This window comes from Benincasa hispida, chromosome 10 (genome assembly GCF_009727055.1).
Source record: "Benincasa hispida cultivar B227 chromosome 10, ASM972705v1, whole genome shotgun sequence".
Lineage (NCBI taxonomy): Eukaryota > Viridiplantae > Streptophyta > Magnoliopsida > Cucurbitales > Cucurbitaceae > Benincasa > Benincasa hispida.
The window spans coordinates 5,665,810-5,685,284 of NC_052358.1; the positions used below are offsets into that span (position 1 = coordinate 5,665,810).

A 19,475-nucleotide genomic window follows, 5' to 3' on the forward strand; every position below is an offset into this window, starting at 1 on the left:
GGTATAAAAGTCAATTTCATTCGATGAGATTCTATCATTGATAGCCACTACTAAAAGCTATCGGTGATAGCCATTGATTGAAGTTATCAATGATTGCCATAACTATCAATGATATATGTATATTAGTGACATGACTTGAGTATATATCAATAAAAAGAATGATATTAATGATATAGGTGATATGACTTGGGTAAATATTAGAGATAGTCACTTATAGATCTCTTATTGATAGACTTCTATCACTTATAATTTTAAATGTTAATCTTTGAAAGATGATAATTTCCTTTTAAAAGTTGATAACTACTTATAAAAGTTTATCATCGATATCCACTTATAGCCTTCGGTGTTAATATTTCAAGTTTGATTCCAATTGATCAAGTGTATCAATGATAGCCATTGAAAACTGATACCAAATTAAAAGGTGATATCTCAAGTGTTACTATTTTGAGGTTGTATTAATATTTCTCAAATTGAAAGTTATCATTGATAGAAACTATTAATGATAGCAACTAATAATAGTTATCAGTAGCTATCACCGATAGTTTTTAATTTGAGAAAATCGGAAGAAGAAGCGTGAATGATGTGTTGCGTATGGGCTTTTTGGTATTTTACCTATATAGTTATCACTGATAGTTGGTATCAATTATATTTGACGCTAATTTTGTACTATATCCCTAATATGTTTATCCTCGTTCTACATCTTTATTATTTTAGATCTGATTATTATTTGTGCAACCAGTTCTAATAATAATTCCTTACCCCAAACAACCTCTAAGAGTTTAAAACAATTAAGACTATTTCCTTTCATTTTTTTACAATAGTTTGCATATTTCTTAATCATAATAGTTGAATTATTAGCAAAAATCTAAAAGCAAAAATGAATTTTTTTAAAAAAAATTAAGCATATTTCCTCTCATTTTCTTACAATAGTTGACATATTTCTTAAGTACAATAGTTGAATTCTTAGCAAAATTTTAAAAGCAAAAATAAGTTTTAAAAACTATGTTGTTTCTTAATTTTCAAAATTTGGCTTGACATTTGAAAGCATTAGTAAGAAGTATATAACAAAGCATAAAATCTAATGATGGAATGGAGCATTTATAGGCTTAATTTTCAAAAACTAAAAAACAAAAATCAAATCGTTACCAAATAGAGTTTAAATTTATACATTCTTTTTTAGGAGTCACTGCTTGCAACGAAAATTTTGAAGTGTTCTTAGATTAGTTGAGGCAAAGCAACAACATTACATGAAGAAATCAATTTTATCATTGATTCAAAGATTATATGAAAGTTAATGTTAGAAAAAGACCAAGGGGTTGTTTGGGGCGCTGGGATGATATAGGATGTCTGGAGTTCTAATATATGAGGAGTTATGATGTCTCTGTTTAAGTGTGCAAAGTTGTTATGTCTGAGTTCATATGTTTGTGTTTGGGTGTGCAGAGTTCATATGTTAGTGCTATTTGGTTCAGTTTTTGTTCTCTATAATAATTTGTCTGTATGAACACTATATATTTCTTTTTTTTTTTCCAATCTCAAGATATGATATACAATTCAATTTGATATTATTCATTCCAAACTTCTCATTAGAAAGCCAAATGGTTTTACAAAATAGTGTTAATTTAGACCGGATATGAAATTCATTAATGATTTTACAAAATAGTATTAATTTAGACCGGATATGAAATTCATTAAATTCATTCCACTGATTAAAAAAAATTGAGACTGGATATGAAATTGATTAAAATCATTTCCCTCAAAAAAATTTACATAATTTGATGTATACATGACCATTTTACAACTTGCTTAGAAAAGTTTGCATCCATCATGGGTAAATGAACTCAAATCCAATTAATAAATTGGTTGAGTCATTAATGAAGTGGTTGAATGGACAGTGGAAATACGCAAGTGGAATAAAATCAACAAATAATCAAAATAGTTATTAATAAAATTAGCAAACAATCAGAACAGTCATTACTAAAGTTAGTGGACAATTTAATAAATGAAGTAACTAATAATGCATAATATTGAAACATGCAAAAAATTAATAAATAGGACTAACACAATTCAAGATTCACATGGGCATCATGATTATAACAACATAGAACAATATTAAAAACGAAACAATAGGTTGTATGTATAGAAAAATTTAAAATTAAACATGGTTGGAAAATCAAAATGAGACATGAAATTGAAAACGAAAATTTGAAATTAAACATGGCTAGAAAATCAAACATAGTTAGAAAATAAAAAATGGCAGGATTAAAAATGAAATTGAAAATTTGAGGAGAAAGACACAGAACAAGACACAATATTAAAAATGAAACAAGAAACAAAATAGTCTCATCATAGATTGTTTAGAAAAATTAAACATGGCTGGTATTATACATAAAACTAATTAGTTAGATATTAGTCATACCATTCTGTTATTGAAGTTTCTGTTATGCCCTTTATGGTATTTTTACATCATTATATGATTTACAAATATATCTTCATCGAGGAATAAAAAGCATCCAGTTCAATTCTGGTATGATCGAGTATGAACAAATATGATCGAGTATGATCGAGTATGTTCAAGCATGATCGAGTATGAACAAATATGATCGAGTATGATCAAGTATGATTGAGTATGGACGATCAAGTATGTTCAAGCATGATCGAGTATGTTCAATCATGATTGAGTATGATCGAGTATGATCGAATATGTTCAAGTGTGAAGTGGAAGGAAAATGAAACGTGACATACCATACGCGGAGGAAAATGAAACAGTGAGATACGAAACAGAGAAGGAAAATGGACCTACAAATAATTAAAATCGGTAAGATAGGATAATGGACTCCTAAACACTGAGATGATATACCAATTCATATTATGTTAGACCCCAAATAGCCCTTAAGTTGATGAGACCATTTGTAAGTAACGAGGTAGTGTTAGTGGTTTGACGTTCACACTACAAGTTGATAATATGGCAATTCATGATCTTGCTTTCCACGTGTAACATTTCTGTTGAATGAAGTTTTCATTGAGGAGTATCCTCCATCACTCCCACTGTGTCTGTCATCATTGATTTACCCCTTTGGTTCCTTTTTAATGTTTCATTCCCATTGTACTAAAAGATGATAAATTCCGGACCAAATTTCAACTATATAGATGATTAAATTATATTATCATCATTCACATCGATTTGAAAAGATATTTTTAATTTTTCAGTATCATTCACATCAATTTTTACACATGCCACATCAATTTAGATGGATGATGCTGTAAATGATGTTAATAACTTAATATATATTTTATAATTTTGCTCCTTGATTTGTTACTAAAATTTTGTACTATTTACATTTTACATTTCAGACATGACACTTTTTTTTTAAAGTTTTTTGGTTATTTTTAAAAGGGCCATTACTTTTTTGCCCTATGTCAAATATATATATATACTTCCAAAAGGTAGATTTGGTCCCAAATGTTGAGAAATAAGAGTTATAAACTCCACTCCTTATTTGACTCAAGAAGTTTGTTGATCCATTACTAAAAACATCAATTTTATACAATATCGACTCCTTACATTATGGGCTTCTAGAGTTCACAAGTCCTTAGAAACTCCTTCAAGTTCACTATTCCACGCCTTACCCCAAACACTTCCGAAAAGCCACAAATAATGTTAATTACATTATACAACATGTCTAGCATACAGTCTGCTGTATTTCATTAAAAAAAATGCTTTATTTATTTAGTCAAAATAACTCAAATAATTTAACATATCTTTTGTGGAAGGTGTATATTAATTTAAAACTACTCATTCAAAAAATAAAAGTAAAAAAAAGTACTATTCCCACCCCACATTATTGAACAATAATATAATAATTTAGTTGTCAAACAAGAGTAAATTTGTATCATCAATTTCGAAATCAGAGATTCAATCACCAACTCCAACGCTTCATTGCAAATCAGTTTGTGAATTTGTTTTCAACTAATATTCATTCTCATTTCTGAAACATAATCAATTTAGGTGAGCAAAGAATTAAAATCACAGTTATGTCTGCAAGGTAGTGAAAACTAAGACCACTAACATCTAATGAACAAATTGTTGTAAATAAAAGTTTGATGACCAAAATGTTTAAGAGAATTAGTAGTATATCTTAACCCAAGGAAATTTAAAAAATAAATAAATAAAAGAGGCATAAGGAAGGAAGGAAAAAAAAAACTCATAATACAATTCAAAACAAACGTGGAAACACAAAATCATGATTGAGACAAGAGTTGGAAGAAAGATGGGTCAATCTAAATATAGTTTAGTGAATAAAATACCTATTACAATTTCAAAAATCGATGATTCAATTTTTCGACCATACAATTATTAAACTGAAAAAAAAAAATGGAGAAAAGGGAAAGGGCAATATGTCAGTAGGTAGGGATAGATGGATCAACTTTGAGAGAGTATGCATGAATTCCTCCAGACACATTGTAGACATTCTTAAAACCCTGAATATTATAAGTAAGAATAAATAAAGCCACTCTACCCTTCCAAAAGGAAAAAAATATACAATATATTAAGGATAGATATTGATAAATGTTAACCGCGAAAGTGAAAAGGAAAAGTATCCGATAAGAACCAAAACAAGACCACAATACATTATAATATAAAATGTAAAGGACTTACAAGACAAACTAAATAATTTGAGAAACTTGGATCCTCCCTTTTTTAAGATCACTCGAGCCTTGAACCACCTCTTACTCCCTCCCTCTCCCGCTCTATTTATAACCAAATATCATAACAACCTCACTAACTAATTTCTAACATATCCTTGATATCCTAATAACACCCCGATACTATTCCTATCAATATCCTCTGGCCCTAGGCTTAAATGAGTGAGATGCAGTAAGAAGCTGATAAACTCAATTGCTTTTTTGCTTTTTTTAATCGATGATTCTCAATATTTGGAAACTCGAAGGATATCAAATACTAAGTAGGTGATCACCATAGATTCACCTTATTTCCTCCTAGCCTTTTTATTATAGCTTACTGGAAATTCTAAGGAAATTTTTACATATAGAAAAAATGTCAAACTATTTACAGAAATAGAAAAAAGAAATATTAATAGATTTCTATCGGCATCTATCACATAGTATCAATGATATTATCAGTTTCTATTATTGATAAGACACCGATAGACTTCTATCAACCTCTATCAAAGAAGATTAAATTTTGCTATTTTATGTAAATAATTTTCCTTATTTTTCTATTTTTGAAAAATCTCCCTTGATTCTAGTGTAAATATGATTAACAACACTATGAATGTTTAGCTATTGACATAAATAGCCTCAGATATTCAAACTTGAGACGACTGCTTCTTCCAGGGCTTGAAGGAGATAAAAAAAAAAATCACCAATGAAGTGTATAAATGACATTGACATCTCTATAATGCATTGAGGGGAAATTTCACGGTGATATTACCTGCGTCTGTAAGTATCTTGCGACCTGCAACGACCTCACTCCATGGTGACACTGCATTCATTGGCAAACAAAGTTTAAAAAAACTCAAGCAAAACCGGCTTTTCATGAAAAAACAGGCATATTTCGAAAATGGTAGGCCGCAATATGGGTGGGATTTTATCTTAATTCTAAATTTCATACCAAATACAAATAAATTAATTATCTATATTGAATTCTAAGATTTTGTAATGATATAAATTTATAAATTATATACTACTGTTGAAACCCAATAAGATTAAACTTCGCCAGCAATTTTACAGGTTTCAAATGTATCCAAGATGGGTTAGCCTAACCCTCAAAATACATCCAATACATCCAATATTTTACGGGGTTGTTTTTTGGGCTTGTTTTTTATATGTCCTTATATTCTTTCATTTTTTCACAACATTGAAAAATAATAATAATAATAATAACATATATATATACACACATAAAACATGCAAACATCAACTTAAAAGGAATCCAGGATATCGTGTCCACTTGTTTAGTTGTCCCTCATGAAATGAAAGAAACCAATTAGAATATAATGGAAATCTCTTTCTTAATTATTCTTTTTGTTTATAACGAAGCCATCAAAGAGGATTTTCGTGGTATCTTTTTGTGGTAACGAAGGGTATACTATTTCTTTTCAAACATAAAAACAAACGTGAAGCAAATCAGGATTAAATTTTAAAAAGAGCTAAGCAACAATGCTAAAGCTATTTGAAAAAATAGATCTCTAAAAGGATAAAATAAAAAGTTTCTCTATGGATTTTGTTCGGAGAAGGGATGAATACAATTGATAAAATCTAAGCCAGAAATTCTTTACTTGCTCCTCAACCGAATTGATGAGGGCTGTATGAACAACAATAAAGTGGTGATCACTTATTTGTCTATTGTGGTTTTCCCATGGAAACGTAGTCAAATTTCCTAGACTGGAGATGAGGGGTTCGTTTCCCAGTTGTGTGGGGCACCTTCCAAAAGCAAAAGGATATTTTTCTGGTCTAATATTGTGTGGGCTATTTTTAGTGATTGAAGAGAAACATGAGAAGTTTCCAAGAGACCAAGAATTTGTGGAGGTTAGGCGTCCAGTTACTTCTTTTTGCTTCTATTTGGAATGAAAATCCAAAGAAGTTCTCTCGTCTCTAACTATACTCATTTAATTGCTTCCAATTGGAAAGTTTCCTTTTAATCCCCTGGGCACGTTTGTATATTTCATCTTTTCAATAAACCGTAGTTCATGTTTAAAGAAAATATAAATCATTTACCATTACGTAAGTATCCTTTTGAGGATCAAACTTCGTAGTTACTTCTGGACCCCAGCTTCCAAATTGGCGGAGAGGTAGTACCTGAAAAGCTGGCAAAGAAGCCTGGTCCCTGTTAAAAAAAAGAGTTCAGGATAGCTTCATACATAATATAATATGGAATAATTTTTTTTTCCTTTTACGAGATACAATATATGGGAGGAAAACAAAATTTTCCGTACAGTTAGACAAGGTAGAACAATTCAAATTTGAAATATCTGGCACAATTAGCAAGATCCACCACACAAATGAGCTCTATATGTACTTTGGTTCATTCAAATACCTAAACAAATTTCTATACATGATTGGAGTGACTGAAATAAGTTCCCAATGACAAATCCGACAATTTAAGGGACTTGATAATGGGCAAGTTCACAGTTACTTGATCAATATAATATGATATGGAGTGAAGTCCACTAGTTGCAACTAATGTCAATCAAATGTTTGGATTTGGATGAACCCCTTTTCACTATCTTTGACAAAATAAGGAAGCCAAAAGGGATTCTTCAAAACATCAGTGAACCCACAGAAAAGAGTAGAGGAATAAGTGCATACACTTCTTCTGGTTCTCGGACATCAATCAACTGTGCCTCGTTCAAGAAGTTCGGATCTTGCATTTTCAAATGAAGCTCCTCAGGTTGAATCTCCAGAAGTACCGATTGTTCTCTAAGAGGAAGATTTGCAAATGTGCAAAATATTATACAATGATGCAGTATCACAGTCTAGGCATTCAAGTAACTTGGAAGAAATTTGTCTTGTGGTCATACCTCTCAGACAGAACCTGCAATAAATGCCATCCAAACTTTGTTTTACATTTTACCACTTTGTTTAAGGGTGCATTAAAGGCAGCCTCCTCAAACTCTGGTACCTGGACATATGTCACCACAAAAGATTGATCATGCTGTGGATAAAGAAAAACGAAAAAGCAGCTCATTATGAAGCTAGTATAACCAAACTCATTTCTTGACTGCATTGCATACTCTTAACATTACATCATTCTCTCTGTTTGAAGAATCTGATAGGCCTAAGTCTCAACTTTATTTATCAACAACGGAGAAGGATTTCGAGAGCCTCCCAATCTCTCCACAATTCTCTAAGCGACCCAATACAAGACGATTGTTCAAAGATATCCCTCCCCCTCGCAGATACATGGAGTAAACAAAACACCATAACAGACTCATGCCCCTCTTAACTAACAACATTCCTATGGGGCCCACTGCATAACAAACCTTATCCTTTCCTATTCGTCTGTGTCATAGACCTTCAACACCAGGGTCTATCATTACCCACCCCCCAAAGAGCCACCTTGTCCTCGAGGTAGAAATCAGGAAAAAGGGGTTGAATTACATCAGCCTGCTCCCAAGCTGCATCTTCTAGTGAACTATTATCCCACTGAATTAAGACTTGCAAATCCGCCTCAGTGGCTGAGGATTTTCGCAGCCCCAACAAGGCAACGGGGGTTATTTGTACCAAGAGATCAAGAAGCAATCTTGTGTGGAAGGGGAATGATGGGTAAATTATTGTTGATTATGGAAAATCTCCTCCTACCTTGTACATATGATTTTATTCCCTGTAATTAGGTTTTATTTTTATTCTTACCTTATGTACAATTTTTTACTATTATAGGTCTTTCCATACTTAGCTATCATAGTTGTATATATAAGGGGTGCTCCCTCTTGTAAAATCATCACAAGAAATAAAAAGGAAAGAGTTATGTATTACAACATGGTATCAGAGCCATCTCTTTGAATCTTTTCTATTGGTTTCACATCCGAAACCCTAGAAAAGAAAAAACAAAAAGTTGAAATCTCAAACATACCGTTTTCTTTGAAGCAGTACATCAGATTCTTTGGAGCTTCACGTCCGAAGCAAATTCGTACTCCAACTCTCACGAACGGCTGGTACTAATCGTGGCTCAAAGTCGTCAACCGAAGCTCGTTCATCAATCGAAAGTCGTCAACTGTGGCTCAAAGTCGTTGAACGTGGGTGCCAATTCTCGTAAGCGTCGTCTCCATTCGTGGGTGGCCGCTGATCGTGGATGCAGAGTGGCGATCGACTGCTGAACCGGGTCGGATCGTGTTAAGGAAGATCGTGACGAAGTCAAGCAGGCTTTAAACCTAATCAGGTCGGTAAGTTTTGTCAGCCTGATCGGGTCGGGTCTGGAGCAGCTCTTTGGAACCAGATCTGGGACAACGTTTTTCGGGTTTTTTGTTAACCTAATCGGGTTAATAAACCGAGTCTGGAGCAACATTTTCTTTTTTTTTTAACCTAACCGAGTATGGAGCAATATTTGACAAAAAACGGGTCTGAAGAGGTTTTTATAAGTTTTCATTTTTACTTTCCCCTATTTCATCCTTAATTTCTTGTTTTTGCCAATCATCTATTTTTCTATGGCATCCATAAATTCTAACAATACTGAAGGGACTATTCTTCCAATCACTAATCACAAATTAAATAGAAGGAATTATCTACATTGGTCACAATCAGTCATGATGTTCATATGTGGAAAAGGAAAGGAAGACTACCTGTCAAGCAAAATTCCTATCCCAGACTAAACTGATCAAAGATACAAGACATGGAAAGCGGAAAATAATATGATTATGTCATGGCTAATCAACTCCATGACGACAAAGATTGATGAAGGATTTTTACTCTTCTCAACTGCAAGCGAAATTTGGGAAGCAGCCCGTGAAACTTATTCTGACCAAGAAAATACTGTAGAGTCATTTGAAATTGAAGGAAAAATCCATGAGCTACGACAAGGGGATATGCAAGTCACTCACTATTTCACTCAACTATCTCACCTTTAGCAGCAACTGGATGTTTTTGAAAGCCAAGTGGGAGTGCACTGCAGATAAAGCTACATTCAAAAAGATAGTTGAAAAGAAACGAGTGTTCAAATTCCTATTTGGGCTTAATAAAGAACTAGATGAGGTACGTGGTAGAATCTTAGCTATTAAACTATTACCTAACATCAAAGAAGTGTTTGCAGAAGTACGAAGAAAAGAAAGTAGGAAGAAACTAATATTAGGAGTGACTGCAAGCTCTAAATCTGAAGGATCAACCTTACTTGCTCGAAACCTTGGTAATGAGGTACGTACAAATACTCATGATAACTGTTACCATCAAAATCAGAACTACACAAGAACTGAAAATCGGCAACGAAAACCAAGACCATAGTGTGAACACTATAAAAAACCAAGACACACTAAAGAAGTGTGTTGAGATATTCATGGAAAACCTCCAGATTGGAAGCCCAACAAAGGTGCAGAAGACAGAAGTGGAAAGGCATATCAAGCAAGTACATCATCAGAAGGTAACGTCAACCCTGAATATAATGTGTTTACTAAGGAGCAGTTGGACCTTCTCCAAAAATTATTCGGCCAACTGAAACCTACTCAAAAGACATGAGAAACCAGCGTAGCAACAATGGCACAATCAGATAACTTTCTTTGGGCCCTTAATACAACCAAAGAAAATTGTAGTACTTGGATTATTGACTCTGGTGCATCAGATCACAAGACAGGTGACATCTCACTTTTAACTAACTACACACACTGTAACAATCAAATTACTGTAAAGATTGTCGATGGTACCTATTCTAAAGTAATGGGAATTGATAATGTGTTTGTATCTAAAGATCTAGTATTAGAGAATGTGTTGCATGTCCCAAATCTTAAATGCAATCTTCTTTCCATAAGCAAACTAACGTCTATGAAAAACTGCAGTGCAACTTTCTACTCACATAATTGCATATTTTAGGATTTGAATTCGGGGAAGATGATTGACAATGCTAAGGAAACTGTAAAACCCCCCATTATATTCACCTATAAAATGAGGGACAAAAAGGAAAAATTACATCAAGAGTTAGTTAGAAAGATAGTGGAAGGTGAAGATAGCTGGCAAAGGGCAAATTTGTTGAGGAAGCCGTTGGAGGTGGGACCACAAAGAGGTAAACAAATAGGAAGAGAAGAAGGAAAGGAGAAGGGAGAATTTGGCTGAAAGGGGATTCGACCTTGAGGAGAGGATACCAGCATCTCTCGAATTCCAGGCTGGGATGGTTTAGTTTTCTTTCTAATTTTTCCTGAGTTTGCCGTTTATTTGTCTGTTCAGTATTTTCTTTTTCCTCTGTATTCCACTGCTGGAATTTGACTTCTGTCAAGGTTTATAAATAAAAAGCTGGAGTGATTTGTTAAATCTCTCTTATTCTTATTCTCTTACTCTTCTTGTTAATCAATCGTAAGTTGGAAAAGAGCAGGGAAGACTGGAGGTTTAACAGAAACCTCCAGTCTCTACATACTAAATGCTCTTAAGCCACAAGTCAAGGAGTTGGGTCTTAGTAAATCTCGTTTTATTTCTAAAGACTATTATGATAGTGCATCTAGTACATCTAATTTTGTTGTCTCTAAAGATAATTATGTTAGTACATCTACTTTTGTTGCTTCTAAAGACAATTATGATAGTACAATAATGTTATGGCATAATCGTTTAGGACATCCCAATTTTCTATATTTGAAACGAATGTTTCCAGATATTTTCAATAAAAGTTCTCAGGTGTTTCAATGTGAGTCTTGTGAAATGGCAAAGTTGGCTCGATCCTCATATCCAGTAAGCGCATATAAACCCTCTTATCCCTTTTCTATGATGCATAGTGATGTTTGGGGACCTAGTAGAGTTCAGAATGTAACAGGAGCTAAATGGTTTGTTTCATTTATCGATGATCACACTAGACTTACTTGGGTATTTTTAATGAAAGAAAAATCTGAAGTTACTTCCATATTCCAAAATCTGTTTGCCATGATTCTCAATCTCTTTAACACCAAAATCCAAATCCTTCACACTGACAATGCTAAGGATTATTTTAACACTTCCTTAAAAAAAATTTAAACGAAAAGGGTATTGCCCACCTGAGTATATGTCCTAACACTCCCCAGCAAAATGGAATTGCGGAGAGAAAAAACAGACATCTCCTAAAAGTTTCTAGAACTTTAATGTGTCACGCCAACACCCCCCATTGTTTTTGGGGAGAAGCGGTTCTAACAGCCACATACCTTATTAATAGAATGCCCTCTCGAATATTAGGCTTCAAAACCCCCTTACAAAAACTTAAGGAAGTATTTCCTCATGATAGATTATTTTCTCAAGTCCGTTTAAAAATATTTGGTTGCACAGTTTTTGTCCAAGATCATAGACCCAATGGGAGTAAGTTAGATCCTAACGCAATAAAATGCATCTTTCTCGACTATGTTCCAAGCCAAAAGGGATACAAATGCTATTCACCAACTACAAAAAGGTTCTATACATCTATGGATGTAACCTTCTTTGAAACCCAATCTTACTTCAAAAAGCAAGACACCACTGAACCTTCCACCCTCATAGAAAACGAAAAACGAAGGAAAACGAAGGAAACCAAAAACTAGATCTCATTGAAGAGAGTGCTCCATATGTTCCTTGTATACATGAAATAGATATTCCCAATCAAGGCCCACCAGAAAGTAGGAAAGATCCTATAGACTATACTAGAAGGAAGAACACCCTTGAACGTGCACCAGTACTCAATCAAAATCCAACCGAAATACAGGAAAATCATGTCTCTAACTCCACAGTTGAAACACCTACTGAAGACATTGATCTTCCCATTGCAAAAGGAAAGGGGTAAGAACCTGTACGATGCATCCAATCCAAAACTACCTATCCTATAAAAAGCTCTCTCCCAAGTTTAAAGCATTCACAACTATACTATCCCAAGTTTACATTCCAAACAATGTCTATGAAGCCCTCAAGGACATTAATTGGAAGCAAGCTGTATTAGATGAAATAAAGTCCTTGGAAAAGAACAACACATGGGAAATAATAGACCTACCTCCAAGAAAGAAAACAGTAGGATGCAAATGGGTCTTCACCATCAAGTACAAGGCTAATGGAGAAATAGATAGGTTCAAAGCCAGACTCATCGCCAAATGATTCACCCAGTCCTATGGCATTGACTATCAAGAAACATTTGCCCCGGTGGCAAAATTAAATACTATTCGTGTCCTGTTTTCCCTAGATGTGAATAATGATTGGGTTCTTCACCAATTAGACATAAAGAATGCCTTCCTTAATGGAGACTTAGAAGAAGTGTATATGGATATACCAGCCGGTGTAGAATCTACTCAAACAATAAATAAGTGTATATGGTTTTTGATGTCTTTTGAGTAGGTTTCGGTTGGCCGAATAATTTTTGGAGAAGGTCCAACTGCTCCTTAGTAAACACATTATATTCAGGGTTGACGTTACCTTTTGATGATGTACTTGCTTGATATGCCTTTCCACGTCTGTCTCCTGCACCTTTGTTGGGCTTCCAATCTGGAGGTTTTTCATGAATATCCCAACACGCTTCTTTAGTGTGTCCTGGTTTTTTACAGTGTTTACACTATGGTCTTGGTTTTCGTGGCCGATTTTCAGTTCCTGTGTAGTTCTGGTTTCGATTGTAACGGTTATCATGAGTATTTGTACGTACCTCATTACCAAGGTTTCGAGCAAGTAAGGCTGATCCTTCAGATTCAGAACTTGCAATCACTCCTAACATTAGTTTCTTCCTACTTTCTTCTCTTCGTACTTCTGCAAACACTTCTCTGATGTTAGGTAATGGTTTAATAGCTAAGATTCTACCACGTACCTCATTGAGTTCTTTATTAAGGCCAAGTAGGAATTTGAACACTCGTTTCTTTTCAACTATCTTTTTTAACATAACTTCATCTGTAGTGCACTCCCACTTATGGCTTTCAAAAACATCTAGCTGCTGCCAAAGGCGAGATAGTTGAGTGAAATAGTGAGTGACTTACATATCCCCTTGTTGTAGCTCATGGATTTTTCCTTCAATTTCAAATGATTCTGCAGTATTTCCTTGGTCAAAATAAGTTTAACGGGCTGCTTCCCAAATTTTGCTTGCAATTGAGAAGAGTAAAAATCCTTCATCAATTTTTGTCGTCATGGAGTTGATTAGCCATGACATAACCATATTATTTTCTGCTTTCTATGTCTTGTATCTTTGATCAGTTTGGTCTGGGATAGGATTTTTGCTTGACAGGTAGTCTTCCTTTCCTTTTCCACATATGAACATCATGACTGATTGTGACCAATGTAGATAATTTTTTCCATTTAATTTATGATTAGTGATTGGAAGAATGGTCCCTTCAATATTGTTAGAATTTATAGATGCCATAGAAAAATAGATGATTGGCAAAACAAGAAATTAAGGACGAAATAGGGGAAGATAAAAAAGGAAAACTTATAAAAAAAAAAAAAAAACTCTCCAGACCCGGTTTATCAACCCAATTAGGTTAACAAAAAACCGAAAAACGTTGCTCCAGACCCGATTTCAAGGAGCTACTCCAGACCTGGTTTATCGACCCGATTAGGTTAACAAAAAATCCGAAAAATGCTGCTCCAGACCCGACCTGATCAGGTTCACAAAAACTTACCGACCCGATTAGGTTTAAAGATTGCTCGACTCGTCACGATCTTCCTTAACACGATCCGACCCAGTTCAGCAGCCGATCGCCACTCTGCATCCACAATCAGTGGCCACCCACGATCAAAGACAATGCTTACGAGAATCGGCACCCACGGTCGATGACTTTGAGCCACAGTTGACGAATTTCGATTGATGAACGAGCTCCGTGGTCGTCGACCGAAGAATGTGTTTTCGACCGGGAATGCTTCAATTAGTACCGGCCGTTCGTCAGAGTTAGAGTACGAATTTGCTTCAGACGTGAAGCTCCAAAGAATCTGATGTACTGCTTCAAGGAAAACGGTATGTTTGAGATTTCAATGTTCTGTTTTTTTTCTTTTCTAAGGTTTCAGACGTGAAACCAATAGAAAAGATTCAAAGAGATGGCTCTGATACCATGTTGTAATACATAACTCTTTCTTTTTATTTCTTGTGATAATTTTACAAGAGGGAGCACCCCTTATATATACAACTCTATGATAGCGCTAAGTATGGAAAAACCTATAACAGTCAAAAAATGTACATATGGTAAGAATAAAAATAAAACCTAATTACAGGGAATAAAATCATATGTACAAGGTAGGAGGAGATTTTCCATATTCAACAATTGAGCATGTTTGTCACCATGATCTGACGGCCGGAAGCGCTTCCACAGCAAGTTGCAAAACACACTCCAGCTTCCAATGGGCTCCCTATCTTCCTTCCACCGACGAATCCAGAGCTTTTCCTTCCAGACAAAGGACAACAGCATCCAACTTATCCCTCTTCGTCGGCCCATTCACCACGAAGTATCTCTTCACACGGTGTAGCCATCCATCAACATTTTCCTCCTCTTCCCCTTTGAAAATGGGAACCTCTAATTTTCGTAGCCGCATATCAAACAGAGGGACTTCTCAATTGTTCGGATTGCAGGGAGCGCTAATCGTCAGAGCACTGGTCTCCCCGTCACTCATGAGGTTTGGGTTCTGATCCCCCTTCCCTTCCTGAGCTGCATTTTCATCCATGGGTTTCTTCCCCTTATCCGTAATTGTTTTTTCCGATGATGACACCTCCTTCACCGATCCTCCCCCCAACACTCCTATTACTTGCATCTACTTCTTCATATCCTATCTCTATCTCATTAAGGAAAATGTTGTTTCCGATCTATGTTCCACATTCGCTCATCGTGCTTTAGCTTCTACAGATCTGGTTTCCATCTCCTCTTCCAACACCCTGTGGCGGCCAGAAGCTTCAGTGAATCGAGCTTCCACCAACCGTTCAATCTTTGCTACTTTGGCCGATAGGCTAGTCATCTTCTCCTCCAAATCAATCACTCTAGCTTCCATTTTCCCCACCATTCCAAAACCAACCGCTTTGCTACCAAAGTTGATAGGCCTAAGCCTCAACTTTATTTATCAACAACGGGGAAGGATTTCGAGAGCCTCCCAATCTCTCCACAATTCTCTAAGAGACCTGATACAAGACGATTGTTCAAAGATATCCCTCCCTCTCACAGATACATGATATAAAAAGAGAGTAAACAAAACAACCATAATAGATTCATGTCCCTCTTAACTAACAAGACTCCTATGGGGCCCACTACATAACGAACCTTATCCTTTCCTATTCCTCCGGCCATAGACCTTCAACACCGAGGGTCTATCAAAATCACATTAGAATATGAAATGAACCACTAAGAGATAGGAAATACCAACCACAATCTTAGGTGTGTTCTTCCACTATAGCTTAGAAATTCGAAGAACTAATCATAACCACACGTAATTTGTATAGATAATAAAGTTTTAAGTTCTTTAATACTTAAGAATGTAGGCGAAAATTAAATCATCACTTGACATCATAATGCGTACCATTTGCCCCTTCCTCACCCATCCAAGCATTCCCCCTTCTTCTTTGGATGGACAGACTGAGTACTCCACAGCAAGATCGCTTAGATCCTCACCTGAATGCAGCAAAGGAAAATAGAACATGAGACATCATTGAACGTTTAGTCAGAACTACCACAAATATATGTAAAAGACAAAAAATCCATGTTCATATGATGTAATATTTGTAATATTTATACTCTTGAGCTTCTCTCATCTAATATTTCCATGTCACCTTAATATTTAATGAAAGCGTGTATCTCGCCAGAAGGAAAACAAAAAATCAACGGCACTTAAATTATACAACTTCAGACTGTACTCTCACTGGGAGGGGGTAAGATGAAGTGCGTCAGACCATGTTAATGTATATTAATACTAACCTCCGGCAATTCTCTGCTGAAGATCCAACAAGAGCTTAATGTCATCTTCTTTAACAAGCAAGTGCTGCACCAATAATTCCCTACTATCTCCACTGCCTCCAGCAGAACTAATAGAAGCTGAAAATGATGGATATAAAGCAAATGAACATCGAAGTAGGTCATACAATCTAATGGTGCTTGCATCCATGTGTAGCTGCATCTATTTCTCAGAGTGAATAACTATGCATGTCTGCAACATTCTTGAATTCTAGTTATTTAACCCACTTCACTCATATATTTGGAATTTGTTATAGGAGATCAATTTCATAGATAAAAGATATCCATGGCATAAGAACATCCAACAATACTGAGACAAATGGATTGAAGGATGACTACTATGATGTGAGAGCCTCGCACTTTGTATAGTCATGCTGAGATCTTCTTAGGGTACATGCTATTAGACTAGAAACAGACATCTAGCATACACATATCTGCTAAAAGAATAACAACAATAGTGATTAAATTTGACCATCTTACAGCTGACTTAATGGGTAGTAAACATTGTTAATTATCAAAAACATGAATAGAAATTTTATTTCTTGCCATTCCTTTTGTTCAACAAAATCTAGTTGAATTTCCTCAATCATAATAAAAGTAATGGAGAAATGCAATTTTACTGGAACCTTAAACTGGTAGATGGCACCATTATGATCAAAATATGAGAATAACATCATTGTTGTGTTGCCATTTGGCATTTATAATCTAATTAAATTTCTTCTTTTCTGACCTCTTCATTCTAACTAAATTTGAAAAGAAACCAATTACTTCAGAAGTAGAATCAAGTCAAAAGAATGTGAACATAAATAAAAATAGCTTCACACTACAAATTTTTGCCTAAAGAAAAACGCCCTCATCAACCTACCGCTATATTATATTCATAGTCAAGTACTGTCCATTTTCCTTTACCAGCAAATACTCAAATGCTTGAAAACTTCCCTTTTACCATAATTCTTTCATTCCATCACATAAAATGCATGAAAAATTAAAATAAATTTAGAACTTTTAAGATGAAGAGTATCATAACAAGTCTATAGTCCAAACAATTCCTTCCCATTTCCTCAAAGCCATTAACCTTTGTAATCTTTTAAAGAGATGGGATCAATAAAATAACTTTTCAATTTAGTAATCAATTTATTTTATCTGCACTTCTCTAGGAAATTTCCAGAAAAGGTTGTTCTATTTTCTTTGTTTACCGTCATTTAATTTTAGACTTGATAAAATAAAGCAATTCAAAATACCCAATACAAAATTTAAGATCGGGTCATATATTTTTCCTGCAGTTCTCTAGTCAAACTTGCGAGAAGAAGTTTTGCCTCTTTTTCTTTAATTTATGACGTTTTAAAAAATCACTGGAAAAAAGACTGTAAATCGAAGGTTGCTTGAATTTCCACATGGACCATGAATGTGGACGAATTCCAAACCCTTTTCAGGTCTCATAGAAATCAATATTTTTTAAAGAATCCAACAAATTGAATGTACAAAACTTTGCTTGAGATCTTATGCTAATGAAGTTCTTCATTGTACTTCTTCTGATTGTTTCCCACTAAACAATTGTAGTAATCAAAGTGCACAGATGTTATTTATTCTATTGATATTTTCCTATGATATCTCATCTAGTAAATTCAGCAGCTTCAGCAGCTCTCGGGCCAGCAGATATAAGTATGCAATATTCAACACTTCCATCCGTTCATGAGGTCCTTTGGTCACAGATATTCTTAGGACATGAAGAGGTCAACACAAAAACAAATATATGTTTGAATTCAAGAAATGGATCCTTTAGTTAGCTAAGACAACTAACACCTCAAACCAAGTGTGAAGCAAATAAAACTGTTCCACACACGTCTCCTATTAGTCAAAGATGAAATAAATTAAAATTCCAGGCGCATTCCCAGGGCCAACGCCACTCTCTTTTCACATCCAGAAATCATTGAAGAGAGAAAAAGACAGCGACAAACGAAACTTTAAATCGACGAAGGATGGATGAACTCTTTGAAGAAATAACTGACCTGTTACTTTATAGCTTGGATGATGAAGAGGCATCGGACGAATCCAGAGAGGTTGGACGTGTTTGAAGCTTTTGCTAACATATGAGCAAAATGAAGCATAAATGGATGCAGAATAAAGATTCGAGTGATGAGAAACGCAAAGAGCGGGCATCCAACACTGCCTGACGGCGTTGAAAACCGGAGATGCTAACGGAGGCAGACGACTGCACCTCAACATTGAATGTTTCACTGCACTGACACCTCTAATTTCCGGCGAGTCTCGGTTCAAAAATGCCAATCGCCGCCGTAGCTGGCTCCCGCGGATGCAATTTCGCTCCGGTTTGGCAGCTCTTCACTCGCGAATTAATCTTCGCGTGTATATCTATCGCATACTTTTTTTTTAACTATAATATTGATAATTTAAATATTTTTTACTTTAGAAATTTTATTTTGTTTAGTCCGAATCAGTTTTTATTTACTCTCTAAATTTTAAAATATTACATATTTAATCTAAAAATTTCGAATTTGATTTTAATTTAGTCAAAATTTCGAAAGGTTATAAATTTTATTTTTGAGATTTGAATTTTGAATCAATTTAATACTTCAAAATTTACACTTCTAATTTTTATTAAATGTTCATTCTCAATTATAGTATCAATGTCTATTAATTAATTTGAAATAATTATAAAATAAAATTTCAAATTTAATTTTAACGGTCATAAATATAGTGAAACTTAATTAATTATACTTTTTTAAAATTAATTAGTCAAATTGAAACAAAATTGAATTCTCAAAATAAAATTGTGACATTTTGAAACGACTAAATTGAAACCAAACTCAAAACTAATTAAAGGTGTAGGTCTCGTTCAATAACCATTTTATTTTTAAAAATTAAGTCTATGAACATTACTTCCCCACCAAATTTCTTTTTTTGATATCT

The 19,475-nt window shown here is 34.5% G+C and overlaps 1 protein-coding gene across 1 annotated transcript; it reads right to left on the reverse strand.

Annotated features, from left to right (window-relative positions):
* Positions 1–4,213: 4,213 nt before the first annotated feature.
* Positions 4,214–18,927, reverse strand: LOC120089362 (rhodanese-like/PpiC domain-containing protein 12, chloroplastic). Its single transcript, XM_039046802.1, has 8 exons — positions 18,557–18,927; positions 16,512–16,628; positions 16,117–16,208; positions 7,542–7,642; positions 7,330–7,440; positions 6,739–6,847; positions 5,453–5,503; positions 4,214–4,479 (listed from the first exon to the last, which is right to left on the reverse strand). Exons 1-8 carry the CDS (start codon positions 18,771–18,773, stop codon positions 4,399–4,401), a joined length of 879 nt encoding a protein of 292 aa, XP_038902730.1. The 5' UTR covers positions 18,774–18,927; the 3' UTR covers positions 4,214–4,398.
* Between the last annotated feature and the right edge of the window lie 548 nt (positions 18,928–19,475).